Source organism: Capra hircus, chromosome 20 (assembly GCF_001704415.2).
Source record: "Capra hircus breed San Clemente chromosome 20, ASM170441v1, whole genome shotgun sequence".
NCBI classification, from domain to species: Eukaryota; Metazoa; Chordata; class Mammalia; order Artiodactyla; family Bovidae; genus Capra; species Capra hircus.
Window position 1 is genome coordinate 65,418,986 of NC_030827.1, and position 21,588 is coordinate 65,440,573.

A 21,588-nucleotide genomic window follows, 5' to 3' on the forward strand; every position below is an offset into this window, starting at 1 on the left:
GGAAAAGTGGCTTCAGAAAAAAACAGCTTCTGGCAATATCAGTGATCATTACCATCGACATCACCATGTAGAGCCTCTATGCTGGCTGAGAGGGTCCGGAGACGGTGGCATGGACTGGAATCAGAATCATTGATTGACTGATTTAGCAATGTAACTTGTACCCCAGACGACACGGAGGACTGTTGTAAATGCCAAAGTATCCCGATATGGATTTTTCCAGACCTCCTAAGTATCGGACACTTCTGAGCTCCTTTCACCACGAGATCACTGACCATAGTCATGTGATGGCAAGTGAAGCGCTGGGACTCTGCTGGCCTCCAACTGAATGGAGTTTTAATGGCACACTCTCTCAAGTTGACTTTTTTTTTTTGTCCTGTAAAGTTGGTTTTCTGCACTCATGAATCTATATGAATATCTTTGATATCATTTTCTGAATTATTCATGGGTCTGGTGGCTTTCTAGTGCACACTTCTTCTGTTTTCTTGGCTGACCCTGCTGGCAAAAATATCCCTGTTGGCTTGTCCATGATCAATGTTAAATTTGGCTCAAAAAAGGCCCCTGAAACATGGCAAACTTGCATAGAGGACAACAGCCCAGTCCAAACTGTGTATTCAGAAGATGGCCCAGTATTCCCCTATCACCAGAGAAGCTAAAGCCGAGCAGGACTGCGGGTTCCCTGTCTCTTGTTTGTGGGGAACAGACTCTAGCCTCCATGACCTTCCCTGAGTTCCAAAGGGCAGATTTGAACAGTTGTTAATCAGGGAGGGGAGGGGATGTGGAGACAATGGAGGAGACCGCCTGAGTCCAGATTAAAGGAGTGCAGGCCCTGCCTGCACCTTGGCCCTTATTAGCAACCCTGCCCCGAGCCTCTGCTACAAAACTCCGCATCTTTCCTACTGGGTTGGGACGCAAAGCTTTGAAGCATAAGCCCACTGTGTCCCCCTCTGCCTGGTGAAGCAATAAAGCCATTTTCTACTTCACCCAAAACTCTGAGGTTCAATTCAGCAATGGTGCACAGAGTCTGAGTTGTCAGCATCCATGGTGACCGGAATCAGGCCAGTAAAGGGATGGGACCAGCTGGATCAGGAAAGGAGGAGCTGTTGGGCCCTGGTTTAAGCCAGCTCCTTCCTTGAAGGGTGTGGGATGAAATGACACTAATTCTCGAAGAACCATAGCAGACCAGCTTGTTTTAAGTTCTTAATTTCATATCTGATGGATGTGTTTCACCATCAACAAACCAGATAAAGGATGAGGAGACCGTCCTCAGTTCTTTGATGGGGGAAGGTCTTGAATCTCAGAAAAGGGAAAGAAAACATTGGCCTTGATGGGTTTTGGCTCTGGCATGAGACATGTGGTTAAATCAAACACACAGTGCAGATGGAGACATCAGGGGATTCCAAGCTGTCACTCCCAAACCTACAAGTCGCTCAGTTGTGCTCAACTCTCTGTGACCTCATAGACTGTAGCCTGCCAGGCTTCTCTGTCCATGGGATTCTCCAGGCAAGAATACTGGAGTGGGTAGCCATTCCCTTCTCCAGGGGATCTCCCCAACCCAGGGATTGAACCCAGGTCTCTCATATTGTAGGTGGATTCTTTATCATCTGAGTTTGGTTTCTCACTTGGGGTTCGTTTTAAACTGCTACTAGAGAACATTTGTTAATTTTGAGGTATGATGTTATTATGTCAGTAATATTCATCTTCTGGGGCTTTCCTGGTAGCTGAGTGGTGAAGAATTTTCTTGCCAATGCAGGAGATAGGAATTCGATCCCTGGACCCAGGATCCCCTAGAAAAAGAAATGGCAACCCACTCCAGTATTCTTGCCTGGAGGATCCCATGAACCGATGAGCCTGGCAGGCTACAGTCCATGGGGTCGCAAACAGTCAGACATGACTGAGCGACTAAACGACATCAAGGATTCATCTTTTGGCAGAGGAACACTTCCGGGAGTCCTGTGGCAGCTCAAGCAGGAATTTGGAGATGCCCGAAACAGCCTGTTGGGGCCGCTGGGAGGAGGACAAGAGGGACTCCATGGTGAAGACTGTCAGCCCTCTTAAGGCAGGATGTGAAATGAGCCTGAACCCTGTTAACCATCGTTAAAGAAAAATCAGGAAACCCCCTCCTCACAGATGGCAAACAAAGACTGGAAGTAAAGGTCAGGTTATCTCAGTTAGATTAACAATAGCGCCTGTACCTGCATGTTGCAATTCCTAACACTTCCGCACCTGCATGTTATAAAACCAGTTACTAACTAACCCTACTGACTGCAGTATTCTTGGGCTCCCCTGGGGGCTCAGCTGGTAAAGAATCTGCCTGCAATGCAGGAGATCTGGGTTCGATCCTTGGGTTGGGAAGACCCCCTGGAGAAGGGAAAGGCAACCCACTCCAGCATTCTGGCCTGGAGAATTCCATGGACTGTATAGCCCACGGGGTTGCAAAGAGTCAGACATGACTGAGAGACTTTCACTTTCAACCAGTCATGTAGTGGAGGGTTAAAACCAAGTCCTCCGAAATCACCGGGGACCTTGTCTGGAACCGATTCCCCTTGGACCTGCTAGCATAATAAACTGTACTCCACCGTCTTGAGTGTCTTCCGAGGACTGTTTTGTGACTCTGGATTCTACAACAAGTCAAGATGAGGGAGGTGGGCTTCCCCTGTGGCTCAGTGGTGAAGAACCCAGGTGCCAGTGCAGGAGAGTTTGATCCCTGACCTGGGAATATCCACATGTTTGGAGCAACGGAGCTCCTGAGTCACACTACTGAGCCACACACCCTGAAGGCAGTACTCTGCGACCTGAGAAGCCCCGCAATGAGGAGTCTGTGCACCGCGATTGGAGACCAGACCCCCTCGCTGTGCTCAGAGAAAAACCTGTGCAGCACGAAGCCCCAGCACAGTCTCATAAATAAATATAATAAAAAGGAAAAAAGATCAGGAATCAGGGGCGCCCTCCTAGGGGCTTCTGCGGCGGCTCAAATGGTAAAGAATCTGCCTGCAATGCGGGAGACTTGAGGTCGGAAGGAAAGGCAGGTGCCGGAAGCTTGTCCGGTCAGCCCTCCCAGCTAGAAGGTGATTATAAAGACAGAACAAAGAGAGCGCACGCTACAGACCTTGAATGAAACAAAGGGCTCTGAAAGTGAAGCTTTTCTTCAACCAAATAACTACTTTCCTGTGGCCGGGGTTCTCGTCAGAGGTGGTGTGTCTCCCTCAGGTCCCCAAAGCAGTGCCCCCCGCCATCAGAAACTTGCTAATCTAATTTCTTCTTTTGCTTCAACTTTAAATTTAATAAAGTGCGGTCCAGTCGCGTCCTCAGCCATGCGTCAAAATCAGTGATGCTACATTCCTTTAGGGATTCGATACAGGCTCTCCATGCAGTAGAGAAATAGCAAAGCATGTTTGGTTGGTAATTTTGAGAATGTACCAGAAAATCAATTTCTGATTGCATTCTCATCTTGGCTAAGGAATCACAAAATTTCCTTAATGCAATTATGTATTTTTACAACTCCACTACACACCACTTGACTACAGATTATTAGGGTTTCATGGCATGGAGGATGACAAAAATTAAGTTAGGTGAAGAGAGCGTGGTGTAGCTGTGTTTCTAAAAGCAATCGTTTTGAGAGGAAACCTTTACACAGTGAGGTTCCCGTGTTGTTGACATCAGGCCTCCCTTGGCAAAGTAGCCATGCTCTGTCAACACAAACCATCTTTCGGCAGCAAAAAAATCTATGCAAATATTTAAGGCATTTATTTTATGTTAAAAGAAATATAGAAATATTATGAGAGATTATGCAAAGTGCTCACAGGAAAAACCTGAAGTCGGAAATAAACTTAACAGTTGATACAAAATGTGTTTTTGCTGTCAAGATGTGAGTTGGAGAATATCATGATTAAAACTCTTTTTTTTTTTTCAAGCAATGAATAAATATTTATGATAGGTTTGCAGAAGCAATTTGATAACAGCAGACATTTTGTAAATCCAAAGGAGTGCACTTGGGAAGATCCTTCTTGAAGCATCCAGTCCTAAAGTTGGCAGAGTAAACACAACCATATCCTTGGGGGCCTTCCCTGGTGTCTCAGTGGTAAAGAATTCGCCTGCCAATGCAGGAAATGTGGGTTCAGTCCCTGGGATGGGAAGATCCTCTGGAGAAGGAAATGGCAACCCATCCAGTAGTCTTGCCTGGGAAATCCCATGGACAAAGGAGCCTGGTGGGCTACATTTGATGGAGTCACAGAGTCAGACAATGACTTGGCAACTAAACAGCCCTAACAATAATCCTTTCTTGGAACTTGCCACAGTTGACAGTATTCCCTCTACACCAAGATGCTTTAGGAAATCTTCAATAGGAAATTTTGCATTATACCTTGTGAATAGAATCATTTATTTTTCCCAGTACTTTTGTGTATATGGATTCAGTTGTTTTGACCTGGGGGCGGTACTCTCTTGCAAGACACATTCTTCAGTGTCTGGAGGCCTTTACAGTTCTCATGACTTGGGGTGGAGGATTGTGTCTGGCATCTAGCGGGCAGAGGCCAGTTGTTCTTGTTTAGTTGCTAGGTCGTCCTTGCAACCCCATGGACTGTGGCCCGCCAGGTTCCTCTGTCCATGGACTTTCCTAGGCAAGAATACTGGAGTGGTTGCCTTTTCCTTCTCCAGCAGAAGCCAAGGGTGCTGCCAATGCATAGGACAACCCCTCCACCCAAACTCTCCCTCCAAACATTATTTCAGTCCAAACTATCAACAGTACTGATGGGGAAAAAGGATTATCCTTATTAATACAGTACAGATTATAACACAGATGGTCTCCCTAAACCCTTTCATATCTACTGATCATCTGTAATCATGCCTAGATCATACCTATGTAACCTATGATACACACAGCATCCTCCAGAATCACCACTTCAAAGAAACTCTCACACAAAGATTCCCAATAACAATGCCACTCATTTACTCCACACACTCTCCTATTACCGGCATCCCGTGAAAGGACTCAAGTAAAGAGAAGGGAGAGGAAGCAGGTTACCTCTCGAACAGGACCTGGCTGTAGTCGTCCAGGAGGGGAGCGTGAGTGTGGAGGAAGATGGTGTTGTAGCCCACCAAGGCTACCATCATGATCAGCATCTTCAGCTCATAATTCACACGCAGGAAGACAGAACAGGAGATCAGCCCGAGGATGCAGCTGTATATAAAGTACTGGAACAGGGAAATAGATCGGGTGAATACTGAGGATCTATTCTGAGGAATACCAGAGCGAGAATTAAAACTGGGGACCACCACCAAGCTCCCTGGGTCAACTCCCAAGCTGATCGTGAAAGCAGATGCCTTCGTCTGCTCTTTGGTCCAGTGGCAAATGACTAAACACACTGGATTTAGAAAAGAATTCCTCACGGCACGGCTTGCTCACCCAGTGTGGCGTGTTTAATAAAAAATAATCGTGCATATGGCCAAATACTTTTCAAGAAGAAGTTTTAGAAATCTGTGTTGAAGCCATGTCGTTATAAGCAGATGTCATTTGCTTCCTGAAGATGAAACAGTAAGACTCCCCACACATTTATAGATTAAAACAAAGTGACTGTCCACAGGATCTTTTGTGGGCTTTCAATGATTTAATTCATTAAGGGGATACAAATCATTACAGGCAGTTCTGTTAAAGGTGTAACAAAGCCCAGGGATTTTATTAAAAGGGCAATTGTGTGTCAGAGGGATTAGCTAGAATAGAAAGGACTTGAGAAACGAAAAGTTTTGAACTACGTACACAACAGACAAGCAACAAGTGTCTACTGTTTAGCACAGGGTGCTCTACACAACATTCTGTGATAACCCGCACGAGAAAACAACCTAAAACAGAATGAGCACGTGTATATGTACAACTGGTCACTGCGCAGCGTACCTGAAGCTAACACAGCAAAGCAAATCAACCAGACTCCAAAAATTAAAATGCTAGACATCCTAAGGAGTGCATGGGCTTCACCAGACTGCTCAGGAATCTTCATTCGAGATGAAGAATGACAACAAAGACGACTGAGAATAAATTAAAGCACCATATACAGTAAAACAAAGCTTCCCAGGTGGCTCAGTGGGGAAAGAATCTGCCTGCAATTCAGGGAACGTGGGTTCGATCCTCGAGTTGGGAAGATTTCCTGGAGAAGGGGATAGCAACCTACTCCAGGATTCTTGCCTGGAGAATCCCATGGACAGAGGAGCCTGGGGGGCTACAGTCCATGGGGGTCGCAAAGAGTCTAACATGACTGAAGCAACAGAACACACACACACAGAATAAAACCAACAAACAAGATTTAACATGTGTTGAAAATCAATTGGCCGTAGATACGAGGGTTCACTTCTGAGCTCTCACTCCTACCCCATTGGTCTGTATGTTTTTCCTTACTCTAGTTTCACATTGCCTTGCATAGTGTAGTTTGAGAGTAAAATGTGAAATTGAAAAACAAAAAACTAAAAGCTTTGAGCCTTGTCCAGGGGATCTTCTCTGGTGGCTCAGATGCTAAAGAATCCACCTGCAATGTGGGAGACCTGGGTTCAATCCCTGGGCTGGAAGATTCCCTGGAGGAGGACGTGGTAACCCACTCCAGTATTCTTGCCTGCAGAATCCCCCTGGACAGAGGAGCGGGCTACACTCCATGGGGGTCACAGAGAGTCAGACACAACTGAGCAAGTAAGCACACACATAAATCTTTGATCCCGGTGAGTCGAGAGTACCCTGGAAGGGGACAGGCACCTGAAGAAACTGAAGACCCCAGTGTGAGGAAGAGGCCGGGCATGGTCCACCTTTTGTGGTTCACGGGAGGGAACTGGCAGGCCCGCCTGTGTGAGCATTCTTCTGTTACCCACAGTGGACATCATCAAGACAGCACAGCCCTGGGTTCAATCGTGCTCCAACCAGTCATCAGCTGAGTCACTTCAGGCCAGTGACCTGACTTGCCTGTATCAGTGTCCTCATCTGAAAAATGAGGGCAATAGTGTCCTTCTTCTAGATCACTGGGGAGAGCACGCAAAGCTTGGAGCTCACCGCCCTGCAGGCCAGGAGGTGCCCGCCAAGTGGAAACGGTTTCCGTTCTTACAAAGCCTTTGTCTGCTGGATCAAGGGGCTGGCTTAAAGAAGGGTGAGCTATCATCTCAGCGTTACTGCAACAGAAGCAGCTCTCTGTAAAGTCAAATCATTTCAATAAAACAGATCTGACTGATGTTTGATAAATCCTGCCTTTAAGAAACAGCCCAGGGTGTAAGCGGCTCCATTTTAGTTTCATTATAAGGGATACACCATGTATAAGCTGCTTATTTTTGTCATTCTAGCTCTTTTATTTCCCCAGCCAAGGTCATTTACAGTCAGCCCTGGGTGAGAGTCGGTCTGTAAAGAAGGCTGAGCACCAAAGAATTGATGCTTTTGAACTGCGGTGCTGGAGAAGATTCTTGAGAGTCCCTTGGACAGCAGGGAGATCAAACCAGTCAATCCTAAAGGAAAGCAGTCCCAATATTCATTGGAGGGACTGATGCTGAAGCTGAAGCTCCAATACTTTGGCCACCTGATGCGAGGAGGTGACTTACTGAAAAAGACCCTGGTGCTGGGAAAGACTGAGGGCAAAAGGAGAAGGGGGCAGCAGAGGATGAGATGGTTAGATAGCATCACTAACCTCAATGGACATGAGCTGGAGCGAACTCCAGGAGGTAGTGAAGGACAAAGAGGCCTGGCATGTTGCAGTCAATGGGATCGCAAGGAGTTGGACACAACTTAGCGACTGAACAACAACAACTGGGAAAGGCTACTGATACCAGTGCCTCAGTCTTGTTCTTGGGGAAGGAAGGAAAGTGGAAAAAACAGGCTGCAGCATCCCCTCCAGTGTTCTCCCTTCCCTGTGAAAGGCACCCACACAGCATCAGTGCAGATCCCTACCATGACGACTGAGACCTGGAATCTCAGCTTCAGAAGGAAGACCAGCAATTAATTCCCTGGGGACCCACAACCATCAGGTCAGTCCTTGGGAAGGAAAGCACCCCTCGGCCGGGAGCCATGATGGGTGGCAGCAGGCTTGGGGATGCTGAAGGTCTGTAAGCACAGTTCCTTTGGCAGCAATGACCTCATGTCAGTTCTCCACTGTTCTGACCACTGACCCTTTTAACGACAGAGAACAGGAAGAGGAAAGGAGCCTAGGAAACACATCCTGATGGGCCAGTTGAGCTGGTGGAGAGGAACTGTGGACTCCAGAGTCTGGGAGAGAGAAGGGCTTCCCTGGTAGCTCAGCTGGTAGAGAATCCACCTGCAGTGCAGGAGACCCCTGTTTGAGTCCTGGGTCGGGAAGATCCGCTGGAGAAGGAATAGGCTCCCCACTCCAGTATTCTTGGGCTTCCCTGGTGGCTCAGCTGGTAAAGAATCCGCCTGCAATGTGGGAGACCTGGGTTCAATCCCTGGGTTGGGAAGATCCCCTGGAGAAGGGAAAGGCTACCCACCCCAGTAATCTGGCCTAGAGAATTCCAAGGACTATATAGTTCAAGGGTTTGCAAAGAGTCAGACATGACTGAGCGACTTTCACTTTGGGTACTTTTCACTTTTGGGACAGAGAGGACGGGCGCCACCAACTCAGTCTCCCTAAAGCAAAGGGTGAGGTGGCCTGGGCTTTGAAACCAGCCTCATTATAGCGCACTTTGCCATTATTACCGTGTTGTTCAGTCGCTAAGTCAAGCCCGACTCTTTGGAACCCCATGGACTGCAGCACATCAGGCTTCCCTGTCCTTCACTATCTCCCAGAGCTTGCTCAAACTCAGGTCCATTGAGTTGGTGATGCCATCCAACCGTCTCGTCCTCTGCTGTCCCCTTCTCCTCCTGCCCTCCATCTTTCCCAGCGTCATGGTCTTTTCTCTTTTCCACCAGGGTCTTTTTTTACCCTAATGACTTAAATTACTTATGTACATACTTAATGAGTAAGCATTGTCCTTAGGGGGCGGGTGGGGTGTGAGGCTCAATGACACTTGGGCATGAGTACTGGGACCGCCTCTGAAAGCAGCTCAGGGAGCCCTCCAACTGTCTGAGGGTCCTCAGGGGGCCTCCTTGCCTGTGGGCATGTGCCCAGCAACCTGACCGGGCAGGTGTCTTTCTGGTGAATCAAATAAAACATGGGCTTGTACTTTGTATGTCGTCTTTTTTTAGTTCATTTTGGGGCCCATCCTCTATTAGATTTTTCAAAAGTATCTGTCCTTACCAAGAGTTAGAGAATCCTTGCTCTTTAGTCAGCAGTCACGCTTGTCTTACAAAACTGCTCCAAAAGAGCCATGAAATCACCTGGTACCTGGCAAGGTTCCCACTCAGGGTCTCACCCTTCCACTCACAAAGGAGCTCATTGGTACCAATCATTAACGGCATGCCTGTCCTCTGAATAGGTGACTGAAGGTAAGGAGGGTGACAAGGCCTGCTTTAATAATTCCTGTGAAGACTGAAGCATGTGATGGAAGCAGACAGCACAGAGCAGTGCGTGGCCCACGTGAAGCCACGTGAATTGTGCTTTTATTGTTATCAAGTGGGGCTGTGTGTAAGATTTGATTTTAAAAAGGATTTTGCTGCTAAAACTACGCTGAAAACAATGATTAGAATTCAGGTTTTTGATAGTTCAGCCTAAGTGAATGAGAAGCGGAATTTGTTGTTGTTCGGTCAGTTAGGCAAGTCTGACTCTTTGTGACCCCATGGACTACAGCATGCCAGGCTCCCCTGTCCTTCACCATCTCCTGCAGTTCATTCAAACACATGTCCGTTGAGTCGATGATGCTATCCAGTCATCTCATCCTCTGTGGCCCCCTTCTCCTCCCGCCTTCAATCTTCCCCAGCATCAAGGTCTTTTCCAATGAGTCAGCTCCTCGTATCAGGTGGCCAAAGTATTGGACTTTCAGCTTCAACATCAGTCCTTCCAGTGAATATTCAGAGGTGATTTCCTTTTGGACTGACTGGTTTGATCTCTTTGCTGTCCAAGGGACTTAAGAGTCTTCTCCAGCATCACAGTTCAAAAGCATTGATTCTTTGGCGCTCAGTCTTCTTTATGGTCCAACTCTTATATCCATACATGACTACTGGAAAAACCATAGCTTTGACTATACTGTCCTTTGTCAGCCTAGTGATGTCTCTGCTTTTTAACACACTATCTAGTGTGGGCATAGCTTTTCTTCCAAGGAGCAAGTGTCTTATGAACAAGGCATGGGGATGGCTCTGAGGCACATCCTCCTTCCAGGGGTTGATGGACCAGGTAACAACATCCATCCAAGGAGAAGGAGCCAGACCACACAGGGAGTTTAAATCTTTCTCTAAAGAAGGGGGCTCCACACTGCCCATGGTGAGGTCACAGCTAGTAAACCCTCATCATGAATCTTGTCCCTCACATAACTAAAATAGAAAAGATGCTCCCTAATCCTCACTGGGTTCACAGTACTGCTGAAAATGAAGGCCAGGACCCCAGGGAAAAGGGATGAAGCTTATGTTTTCCTCTCTTCCTGAGCTACGTGGACCCTGTTATGGACTTTGGACAGCTGGCCACTGAAATAGTCATGGCTTAAAGAGTACCAGATGCCCCTACTCTCTGTACACAGACCTTTGAGCATCCCAGAAAACTGAAATGATGAGATGGGGAAAAGGATCAATGCCTAATATCAAGGGGATAAATCAACAAAAGCAAAGTGAAGAAAGGAGACTTTACTGCTATAGTTGATGGAGTTTAAGAAACTGGTAGAAAAATTTAAAAATATACATCTTCAGTGACCAATTTCCATGAGTCTGGAATAGTTCATCTAGCACTCTTGAAGCTATGGGAGACAAACTAAATGTATATTACTTTTAGACGATTATTCAGAAAATCAAAAGAAGAGTATCAAAATCATTTTTTTTTCACACAAAATTCATAGAAGAAAGAAGTCGTTAAGCAGTAAATAACTAATTTAGTTCTTTTCACTTAAAAAGACTGATGTGTTAGTAAGTTTTGAAATTTCAATCTAGGCCCTTCTGGACCTTGGTTAAGATGGGTTGTTAGTAAGGATTATTTGATATATAATCACTGGATGGCATTTGCAGCCAATGAAGAAGAAATATGAGCTTCGGACCCAGTCATCACAGAGTCAGGAAGCTAATTCACGGAGCAATTAGTGAAATCTGTAAGCAACACACCCAGAAATTCAGTGACATACAACTGAAAGCGACATGCTGGGGTGCACACTATAAAACGTCGTGTCAAGATAAACTGTTGCCGTCGCAATGCAGAACCGTATGGAGGCTCCTCAGAAAACTAAAAATGCCACATGGTCCAGCAATCCCACTCCTGGGCCTATATCCAGACAAAACTATAATTCAAAAGGACACATGCTCTATTTATCGTAGCCAAGACACAGAAACAACTTAAATGCCCGTCCACATGTTAATGGATAAAGATGTGGAGCACGTATAGACCATGGAATACTACTCAGGCATGAAAAGGATCAAACAATGCTGTTTGCAGCTACACGGATGCACCTAGAGATGATTATACTAAGTCAGTCAGGTTATTCTAAGTCAGATCATCACTAAGATGATCATTCTGAAGTAAGTCAGACCGAGAAAAATGAATACCAGATGCTATCACTTATATGTGGAATCTAAAATACGATGCAAATGAACTACAAAACCGAAACACACTCACAGACACAGAACACAGACTTACGGGTGCCAGGGTGGGAGAGGGTTACATGGGGAGTTTGGGGTTAGCAGATACAAACTAGTATGCATAGAATGGATAAACAGCAAGGTCCTATTGTACAGCTTGGGGGATTATATTAAACGTCCTGTAATAAGCCATAATGGAAAAGAATATATATGTAATAAGCCATGATGGGAAAGAATATGCATCCGTAAAACTGAATCACTTTGCTGAACACCAGAAACTACATTGTGAATCGAACATATCAGTAAAAAGATGAACATGTAGCATTAAGGGAATAAGGGACAAAGTCATCTGTGAGAGCCTCAAAAGGCCATGGGAAGTTTGTCCATGTGGTCTAATCGGTTTCCACTGGCTGGGAGTTTTCCATCAAAGGCTGGCAATTTTTACCGGGTCAGGACAGACTCAGATACAGAATCTAAACAAGGAGAATAAAGTCTACGGCGGAAGAGGAAGTGAAAGGCACGCCATTGAATCGGTAACAGCACACAGGAAAACAATAAAAACAATAAGAACCAGGGAGATGTGCTTACCGGCAGGAAAAACAAATTTTGCGCACGCAGAATCGCTGCCTGGTTACTTGTGCCAGAAAGACTCGTGTTGGACGCGTTGGCAGTCGGAAGAATTGTTTCCTCTGAGTCACTCAGGAAAAACTGCAAAGAAAACGTTGCTGGAATGAATCAGTGCAAAGGAGAGTAAAGGGTTAGCAGGTGGGGGCTCAGCTTGCTAAGGATATGCTTCTTCGGCTCACTGAGCAGTGTTGTGGGGACCGTTCAGCCTCTTTACTTCACTGCTAATCCCTTCAGCTTCTCTTTGAGGCTTTGGAAATCTCTATCGAATAAGTAAGAAACTCTTGCTGTGCTCCCCACTGCACAGTGAATTCCAGAACTCCCGGACTGATGTTAAGGAAAAGAGAAGCACCTCTGTTAAGCAGGAATTTAAAATGAACCAAGTGCAGGGAAGAGAGCGTGGTTAGAATGACGCTGGAGGCCGTCATCGCCACGCACACACAGTCAACTCTCTATCACGAGATGGGGGTCTTCCCTCCGTGTTTCTGCAGTATCTTCATCATCTTCACCAAACGCATCAGTGGAGCCTCCTGAATTTTGTATCTTAAGGAGATAAACTAATTTTACGGGAGACATGCAATAGCTGACCCCGACATTTGCCTCTACTATTTGTGAGCGCTTGGCAGCTCAGGGCCACCAGGGGCAAAATGGGAGAGAAAGGGTGCTCTCAGGGCTATTGGAAAGGTGGTCCTAATTTAAAAAGGAAGCAATCCTGAGAAAATAAATATGATTAGCTCTTATAGGGACTTTCCCACTGGCTCAGCAGTAAAGAATCTGCCTACAAAGCCGGAGATGCAGGTTTGATCCCAGGGTCAGGGAGATCCCCAGGAGAAGGAAATGGCAACCTACTCCAGCATTCTTGCCTGGGAAATCCCATGGACAGAGGAGCCTGGTGGGCTACAGTCCACGGGGTCACAAAGAGTTGGACATGACTTAGGACGAAACAACAATAGTGGGTACCAACAGCAGCACCCAGAAGGAAAGTCAGTCAGTTTGCAAGGAAGGAAAAATTCAATCTCTTTCTTTCTGTTTCTCTCTCCTTCGCTCACCTGCTCTCCTCTGTTTCTCTCTCTGTCTCTGACTTTCCTGGAGAAGCTTCCATACAGATTGCTTAGGATCAGTCACTTTCTATCCTGTGACTGCGGGTCAGACAACTGTTCAGTGAAGATAAAGCAGAGAATCGCAGGCCAGGTCCCCTTATGAAAGATATCCCTCTCTTCCATGAAATTAGGCTAGGCTTTCTGCACAGGGCTCACCATCCATGCTCAAGGTCTAGAGAGGAAAGCTTCCTTGAATAGTTTCTGCTGCTGCTTTTGTTTGTCCCTTTGATGGCGGGCTTCTTGTCAAAGACCTCCAGCAATTGGCATTTGTTTAATATATTGTTGAGAACATTTCCTCTCAGATTCCAAGAACGGTTCTAGATACAGTGTTTCTGCCCATTATATATTTTGATAAAATGCTGCAAAATATTAATTTAAAAGTCAAATACATGTAGATTTCTTTCACGAATTGTTGTTTGGTCGCTAAGTTGTGTCCAACTCTTTGTGACCCCATGGACTGCAGCATGCCAGGAGATATTATTATTTACTATTAATACTAAATAATTTATCAAAAATGTTACAAACCTTGGATGAAATATAAATGTTCTCATTATTTTGGAAAAATATAACAGGAAAAAAATGGAGTAATTGCTGGCCAAATACAAGACTCCAAAATGTAAAAATTTAGACTTGACAGACCCAACATACATTTGATTTAAATACTAAAGGAAACAACAAATAGAAGACCATTTAGATTGATAGGTTACTAGTCTCAGGAATCTGAGATCTTAAAATAATGAAAGAAAAACCTTTCTTAATTATATCAGCATAAAAAGAAGAAAGCAAATGAGTAATAATATATCCTGTGAAAGCTTTGTTTTGCAAGAAGGCTCTGCGATAGTAGGATGGTTGAACTTGAAAAGCAGTGGAGAACTTTAATCACCACATTCAGGAATGCTTCATTAACCCCCTTCAGCTACTTTCTTCTAGTGTTTAATTAACTACCCCTAAAATCAAGGCCTCCTTGTTCTGTCTCTGCGGCTTCACACTGCAGTTTGGAACCGACTTTCCTCTTCTGTCTCCTTAGCCACTTAAAAATAACAAACTTCTAATTACAGCCAGGCCAGGCTTGAGGGTTATCAGTCCCACATCCTTCTCCCTCCTGGGTTAAGGTGCCACAGTTTTCTGCACAGAATGCATTTCTAGTTTCATAATTATTCGGGGGAACTCCTCTCTGGACCTATTTTAGTATTTCTACAACCTTTGTCCTAGTTGGGAAAATGTTCATCCCCCGGACAAGATATCCCAATTGAGTGCATATTTTTAGCCCTCCTTCTAATTGTTACATTTCCCAGACAACGTAAAGCATCTCAGAATTATGTTTTTCAAGTAATATGAAATTGTGAACATGCAATTTAATACCGTGCTTGTGCCCGATAACATCATTGCTTGTCATTTGGTTGGAGTTAGAAGTAATTAACCAATTAGAATTAGATTATCAATTAACCACTAGTTAACCCTGGCTAACTCTGTGTCTAGGTGGCTCACAAAGCTGGGCTATTTATAAGTAGTCTCTGGGCAGTTTCTCGGAAAAGGTGCAAAATTTTGGGAGGCATCACGTGATGAAAGTGTCAAAATGTCAGAAAAAAATGGCAGAGGATTTGAGCTTCTCAGACATGGCTCTGAATAGCCAGCTGGGAACGAAAATGGAACAAAACACAGAGGTCTCTAGCTATTTGATACCCCAAACCCTATATGTGGGGAAAAAAAAGTCAGGATAACTGGTTGGTTTTCTCTACTTTTTATTGGAGTGTGGTATTTAAAATGTCCTGGTAATATCTCACAATTCATTTTAAATAAAGCTTACCTGGACATTTTGTCATTTATATTAGTGTGCATATGTATGCTAAGTCGCTTCAGTTGTGTCCAACTCTTTGTCACCCTCTGGACTGTGTCAGGCTCCTCTTTCTATGGGACTCTCCAGGCAAGAATACTGGAGCGGGTAGACATGCCCCCTCCAGGGGATCTTCCCCACCCAGGGATTGAACCTGCGGCTCTTCTGTCTCCTGCATCGGCAGGCGGGTTCTTCACCACTAGCGCCACCAGGGAAGCCCATGGTAGCGTGTTGCTGCTGCTGCTAAGTCGCTTCAGTCGTGTCCAACTCTGTGCAACCCCATAGATGGCAGCCCACCAGGCTCCCCCGTCCCTGGGATTCTCCAGGCAAGAACACTGGAGTGGGTTGCCATTGCCTTCTCCAATGCATGAAAGGGAAAAGTGAAAGTGAAGTCACTCAGTGGTGTCTGACTCTTAGCGACCCCATGGACTGCAGCCCACCAGGCTCCTCCGTCTATGGGATTCTCCAGGCAAGAGTGCTGGAGTGGGCCGCCATTGTCTTCTCCGACGTTAGTGTGTAATGAGAGGTAAAGAACACCATCCCTACTAACCCTGGCTCTTACAAGGGCTCTGAGACTTCAGCTCGGGAGAAACATTAGTGACTGAAAATCCACATGGAGGCTCAGCATGAAGGGGCCCGCCCACACAGTCAGGAGCAGAGGGCGCTGGTGGGGGGCCTCGGTCCTCACATCACCCCTGCAGCTTCTCTCTCTCCCGAGGGAAAGAAGGTGATGGCAGGCAGTGACAGAAAAGCAGTTTAATAAGGGCTGTTTACCACTGGCTGGAAAAATCCAGGGCAAACCAGGAGTTTTTCCCTGGTGTGAAGGGACTGGGCATCAAAAAGAAAATGAGAACCTTAAACATGTTATCTGAAGTGGAATGAGCCAGACACAAAGAGACTAACAGCATGTCATCTCACGTGTGGGAGGTTTTCTAGGGTGGGCAAGATCACCGTGGCAGAAAGCAGAGCAGACCTTACCAGGGGTTGGGGGTGAGGGGAAGTCGTTGTTCACAGGAACAGAGCTTCTGTGCAAGGCGATGACAAAGTTCTGGAAATGGAGAGGGTGAGCGGAGCACAAAGCTGCAGATACACCAAATGCCCCGAAGGTACACTCACCCACGGTTAAAATGATAGACTCGGTTATACATACAGAGTTTCCCCAAAGGAAAAGCAACAAGCACTGAAAACAGAAAAAGACGGGGGTGGGAGTAGGGAAGAAAAGGAAAGCATTTTTTCCTCTACCCTAAAAGAACACTCCAGCATCACAGGAGCCACAGAAGAGGGTCTGAATGTGCTGTGACTTTAAAATGATGACCTTCCCTGAACAGAAGTACATCATCTTCCCAGTGACTTTGGGCTTCCCAGGAGGCTCAGTGGTAAAGACCCCAACCGCCAACACAGGATATGCAGGAGACGTGGATTCATTTCCTGGGTAGGGAAGATCCTCTGGAGGAAGAAATGGCTACCCACTCCAGTATTCTTGCCCGGAGAATCCCATGGACAGAGAAGCCTGGTGGGCTACATTTCATGAGGTTGCAAAGAGGTGGACACAACTGAGCAACTGAGTATGCGCACACCCAGCGCCTTAAGGAAAGCTTGCTCAGGAAGGCAGCCCCTCCCCTAAACCCTGAACAAAAGAGCTGCTCTTCCCCTTGGAATGTTAGTCCAGGGCCTGGATTAGCGTCACTGGGTTACTCACTGCTAACAAATAGCAAAGCTACAACTTGGGAGTAGGGCTGTTAGTCTAGAAATTGTATTCTTAAAAGAAGTACCAGGATAAGTTTAAAAGCTCTACTGTATTTAATAGTAGCCTATTAAATGAGGATGGAGATTTTTCAAGTAGGGCTAGGAAAACTGAGAGCATCTAACCACATACAGGTCAAGACTGGTACCCGCCTCCCCAGTGGGAGGAGCCATCTTTCCTGAATGTGAGTGAGGGTCCTGGAGCCCACTTCCCTTGCCTGGCACCCCCAGGGGATGCGTGTGACCCCAGGGAGGTCACAGCACCCTGCAGTGGGGCTAGGAACACCAGACTTTGTGTCTGCCTTATGCAGTGGCTGGAGATCTAGTAGCTGGAGAACATTTCTCTGTAAGTCATCAGATGTGATCAGAGATGGCACCGGATGGACCAGTCCTTCCCGTGATGAATAAGACATGATAAGAAAACCCACTAACTAGGGAAAGTATTTCTTCTCTCCACCTAATGCTGGTTTTTGTACTGTTTTGTGATACTTCCTTGAAACAAAAATAAGAGCCTCTGGATGGGGAAGAACCACTAAATTCATCAGGTATCGAGAAAAATAATGGGCAGGAACAAGTAACTTAAGGCTTTTCCTTGCTCCAAGGCTCTAGTCCTATAGGAGGCAGCCCAGTGCGCTGAGCCTCATTTCATTCTTTCTCAAAGTTGATCCATCAGACTTTTATTGTGTCTTCCATAGACTTCTCTACCGCACTTGGCAATGCACTTCTTTCTTTTTGAGGAAGGAAAATGACACTGGAAGACGTATTTTGGGTATACAAAATGCAATTCTTCACTCCAAAGGGATTGCAGTTACTGGGAAAGTGAAAGTCACTCAGTTGTGTCTGACACTTTGCGACCCCATGGACTGTACAGTCCAGGGGATTCTCCAGGCCAGAATCCTGGGGTAGGTTGCCACTCCCTTCTCCAGGGGATCTTCCTGAGCCAGGGATCGAACCTGGGTCTCCTGTGCCTCCTGCAATGGCGGGTAGACTCTTCACTCAATGAGGCATCAGGGAGCCCTCCAAAGGAATGAAGAGCTCCACGACAAGGGCCGGGGGCGCAGGACACACTCTTGGTGTATTAGAACTCCCCAGAGCTCTCGCTCGTGCTGTCCTTCAAGGATGCTCTGCTTCTCCCTGCGCCACCTGACTTCATGGTGAAGTCCACGTGCTGAAGTTTCCAAGCTGTTCCCCTACAGCTCGCTTCACCGAGCCCTTCCTGGAGCCGGCTGGCTCTTTCTTCCCAGAGAGTTGGCCCCCAGAGCAGCAGGACTAACGCACACATGCTTGCTACGAAGTCCAGCACGAGGAACCAGCTTTAGGAAATGCCCCTGTTTCTCCAAGGCTCCCGCCACCCCCCGTGTCTCTGTCCATCTTCCTCTGTGGTGATGTATTCACATGCCATAGCCAACGGTGCGGGAAGGCTGGAGTCCAGCAGACAGTGACCCACTGGCTGAAGGGCTCTTCCAGGAAAGGCTAGTCTTCAGTTCTGCATCGCACGCTCCCCACCAGGAGGCCACCCCACCTGCAACTCTGCTGACCACGCTGGGGCCACAGTTACACTCTCCTTGGGTTGTCACGCAGAGAGTCCTCGGGCGGTTGTCGGGATGCCTCATGAACACAAGCCTCAGGCTGATGGCGGCCAACATCCCCTCCAGCCCTTGAGATCTGAAATCCCTCTGGAGTAGGATCGTTCTCGAGGGAATTTCCTGTCCAGACCAGGTACCATGTCCCAGCTCTTCCCTGGTCAGTCCTGATGATGCCTTTGTTGGAAATAAGTGCTGTCAAGATCCAAGGATGCTTGAGATCTGGAAGAAAGGGTCTTCACCCCTGGGGCAAGGTGTTATCACCCTTGGCGCATGAAGATGGCCTTGGGTGCTGTGCATGTCCAGGGGGAGGGGAGATGGGCTGGGAAAAGTCTGGGGGGAGGGCCAGGATGGTGGAGTTGCCATGGATGAACGTGACACAGCAGGACAACTCCACACAGGAACCCAAGACCAAGGGCCAGCTGATCCTCGGAAAGTCTTCTATCTACACGGACTTGACTGCGGAGCCCTCTCTCTCAACAGACACCATCAGTTCTTACTGCACAGGCCCAGCTGGGGGCAGCCTCTTTGCAAGCTGAGCTCTGAGGCTGAGCAGGTGTGTACCAAGGAAACAGGAGTTGCAGGGACACCCCTCAATGGCCCCTGCCTTGGAAGAAGACCTACCTTAGGGCCCACGCTTCTCAGGGGAGCTAGAGGGAGCTGGGCTGCGTGGTCAGGGGAAGTGGGAGGAGCCAGCACAGCTCTTAAGCCCACGGGAAGACACCCAGGAGCTCACACTATCCCCGCCCTGATGGACAGGAAGAGGGAGAAGGGAGGGAAGCTGGTGCTTGTCTGCCACCTTCTTCCCGGGTGTCCTTAAGGTGGACTTCGAGGCAGAGTGAAGGAAAAGAGGGTGCTAGTCCACCCCGGCCACTGCTACCCCAGCCCATCTGCCTTCCAGTTGGCATCACCCTCACCTGAATCTCCAGGTGCGTCCGTACAAACCGTGTGACCCACAGTATAACATTGAGGACAGATCTCAAGCACTGTCAAGGTCCCTGCCTACCTCTTCAGCCTTACTTTTTGCTGCTTCTTAGGACACATTTCTCTCTTTGTCCTGATGCTAAATGTCTGCCCTCCTGATCTTCCCTCCATCATCCGGTGAAAACTACTTGTGTCCATTTTCAGAACTCCGTCCTGCTGGCCCGGTTCCCCTGTCCTCGCCCCACCCCGTCATGCTTCCACTGTCAGACTCTTTCATAACCTCTTACCCAGCTGTCATTCTCCTAAATTCGGCCATAAACTCCGGGGAGACAAACTCACTTTGGGTTCCAAGGATCTAGTGAAGTACCAGGTGTGTATTTATGATCAATATGTGTTCTTTTTTCGCTGAGTGAATGTGTGGTGGTCGATGGTGATGATGTGAGAATAATAAAAAGGATGTGTCTTAAGCAGCACTGATTACCGAAGTGTATGCTTTTAAGGATATACCACTAAAAACATTGATACAGTAAGAGCAACCCCCGGTTCAGTACTTACCAAATGCCTGATGCCATCCTAAGTGTGCTAGGAGCATCAGTTAATTTACCTGAAAAGTCCACCTTAGCAGAGAAGTGTCAGTTCTCACTGAGAAAGTCTCAGCTTTCTCATGAGAAGTGAAGTGGAGCCTGTGGAAGCTTTTAATGACAATTCTTCAAAACCACCCAGCTGGTTAGGGTGGGAGTGATGGTATGTCTGAAATCAGGCCCTTTAAAGCCCAGAGCAGCACCCCGTTCCCACCGCAGTCTCTCTAATTTGCTGATTCTGGTCTCCCTGGTGCTAACATTCAGTGGCATTTCCATAGCTGGAGTCAGGACGAGCTAGGGGGTGGGAAGCTGCTGGAAGGAGTCTCCCTCCCTCCTTGGGGGCCTCCCCAGGAAGCACCCTTCCCCTATGCAAAGCGGCTGGATGTTGAATTTAAACAGGCAGCAATGGGTGTCACCAAAGGAGCTATGGGGAAGGTTTCAAAATGCCATGAGATGGACCAAGTCCCACGAGAAAGACCATATCCCACGAGATGGACCAAATCCCATGAGACGGACACCACGGCATGTCCAGGCCGTGACTCACCATATTGAACACGGCCATGGTCAATATGATGGCTGTGGTGATGACCGTCAGGGAGATCCGAGGCCAAGGCCGGTTGGCGATGATGCCCGATGACTTTAAAAGCCACAGGAGAGAAGCAGATGCTTTCTTGCTGCATTGCTAAGAGTGGAGAGAAAGAAAAAGAAACGCGTTGCTATTTTATGTATTTTTCTCAAGTTTCTCAAGGATGTTTAAAAGACAAGATGCACCTATCTTCTTCACACATGAGACCAGTAGAGCATGTTGGCATTCTTCTTACAAGCTGGGAACAAATTCATTAAATTTCTGTGACAAATTACGACACGCTTGTATGTCCTTTAAGAGAGACCTGAAATTACGTTTAAAAATTCTTCTGGTAAAGGAAAAATATGCCAGTTAATTAAACGACTCTGGCGGAGGTGTTGGGTCTCAGAGCACAGCTGTGAGGAAGCCGTTTTCAGAAATTCAGGTGATTTGTGTAGGAAACAGCTCAACATGCAGCTGATCCTAAGAGTTCATCTGCATCACACAATACGATAGTCTGGAACCTGTCCCTATGGAGATGACACCCAGCGCTCTCAGCTGTGGCTCGTGGTGATGGCTGCACCTCATCCTGTCCTGAGAGGGCTTCCCCCACGTGGAGAAGCTCTACATTTTATTATAAAAATGCTATTTTTAATTGTGTTAAAAACACATAAGATGAAATTTATCCTCTTAACTGTTTTTTATTTTTTTAACATTCTTAGGGCTTAAAAAAAAAAAACTGTGGAGTATAATCACTTTACAATGTTGTGTGGGTTTCTGCCATACAACAAAAAAGAAGAATCAGCTATACGCATACTCATAACCCCTCCCTCTTGAGCTTCCCTCCCACTTCACCCATCCCACCCCTCTAAGTCATCACAGAGCACTGAGTTGCTGCTGCTGCTGCTAAGTCGCTTCAGTCGTGTCCGACTGTGCGATCCCATAGACGGCAGCCCACCAGGCTCCCCCGTCCCTGGGATTCCCCAGGCAAGAACACTGGAGTGGGTTGCC

The 21,588-nt window shown here is 46.9% G+C and overlaps 1 protein-coding gene across 1 annotated transcript in view; it reads right to left on the minus strand.

The window, feature by feature from the left end:
- The window catches only part of ADCY2 (adenylate cyclase 2), a 462,350-nt gene that overhangs the window by 55,253 nt on the left and 385,509 nt on the right, over positions 1-21,588 (minus strand). The window contains exons 16-18 of the mRNA XM_018065622.1: positions 20,557-20,694; positions 12,212-12,331; positions 5,021-5,190 (exon numbers count right to left, since the gene is read on the minus strand). Of these exons, the coding sequence (XP_017921111.1) occupies positions 5,021-5,190; positions 12,212-12,331; positions 20,557-20,694 (428 nt within the window). The remainder of the gene's footprint in view (positions 1-5,020; positions 5,191-12,211; positions 12,332-20,556; positions 20,695-21,588) is intronic.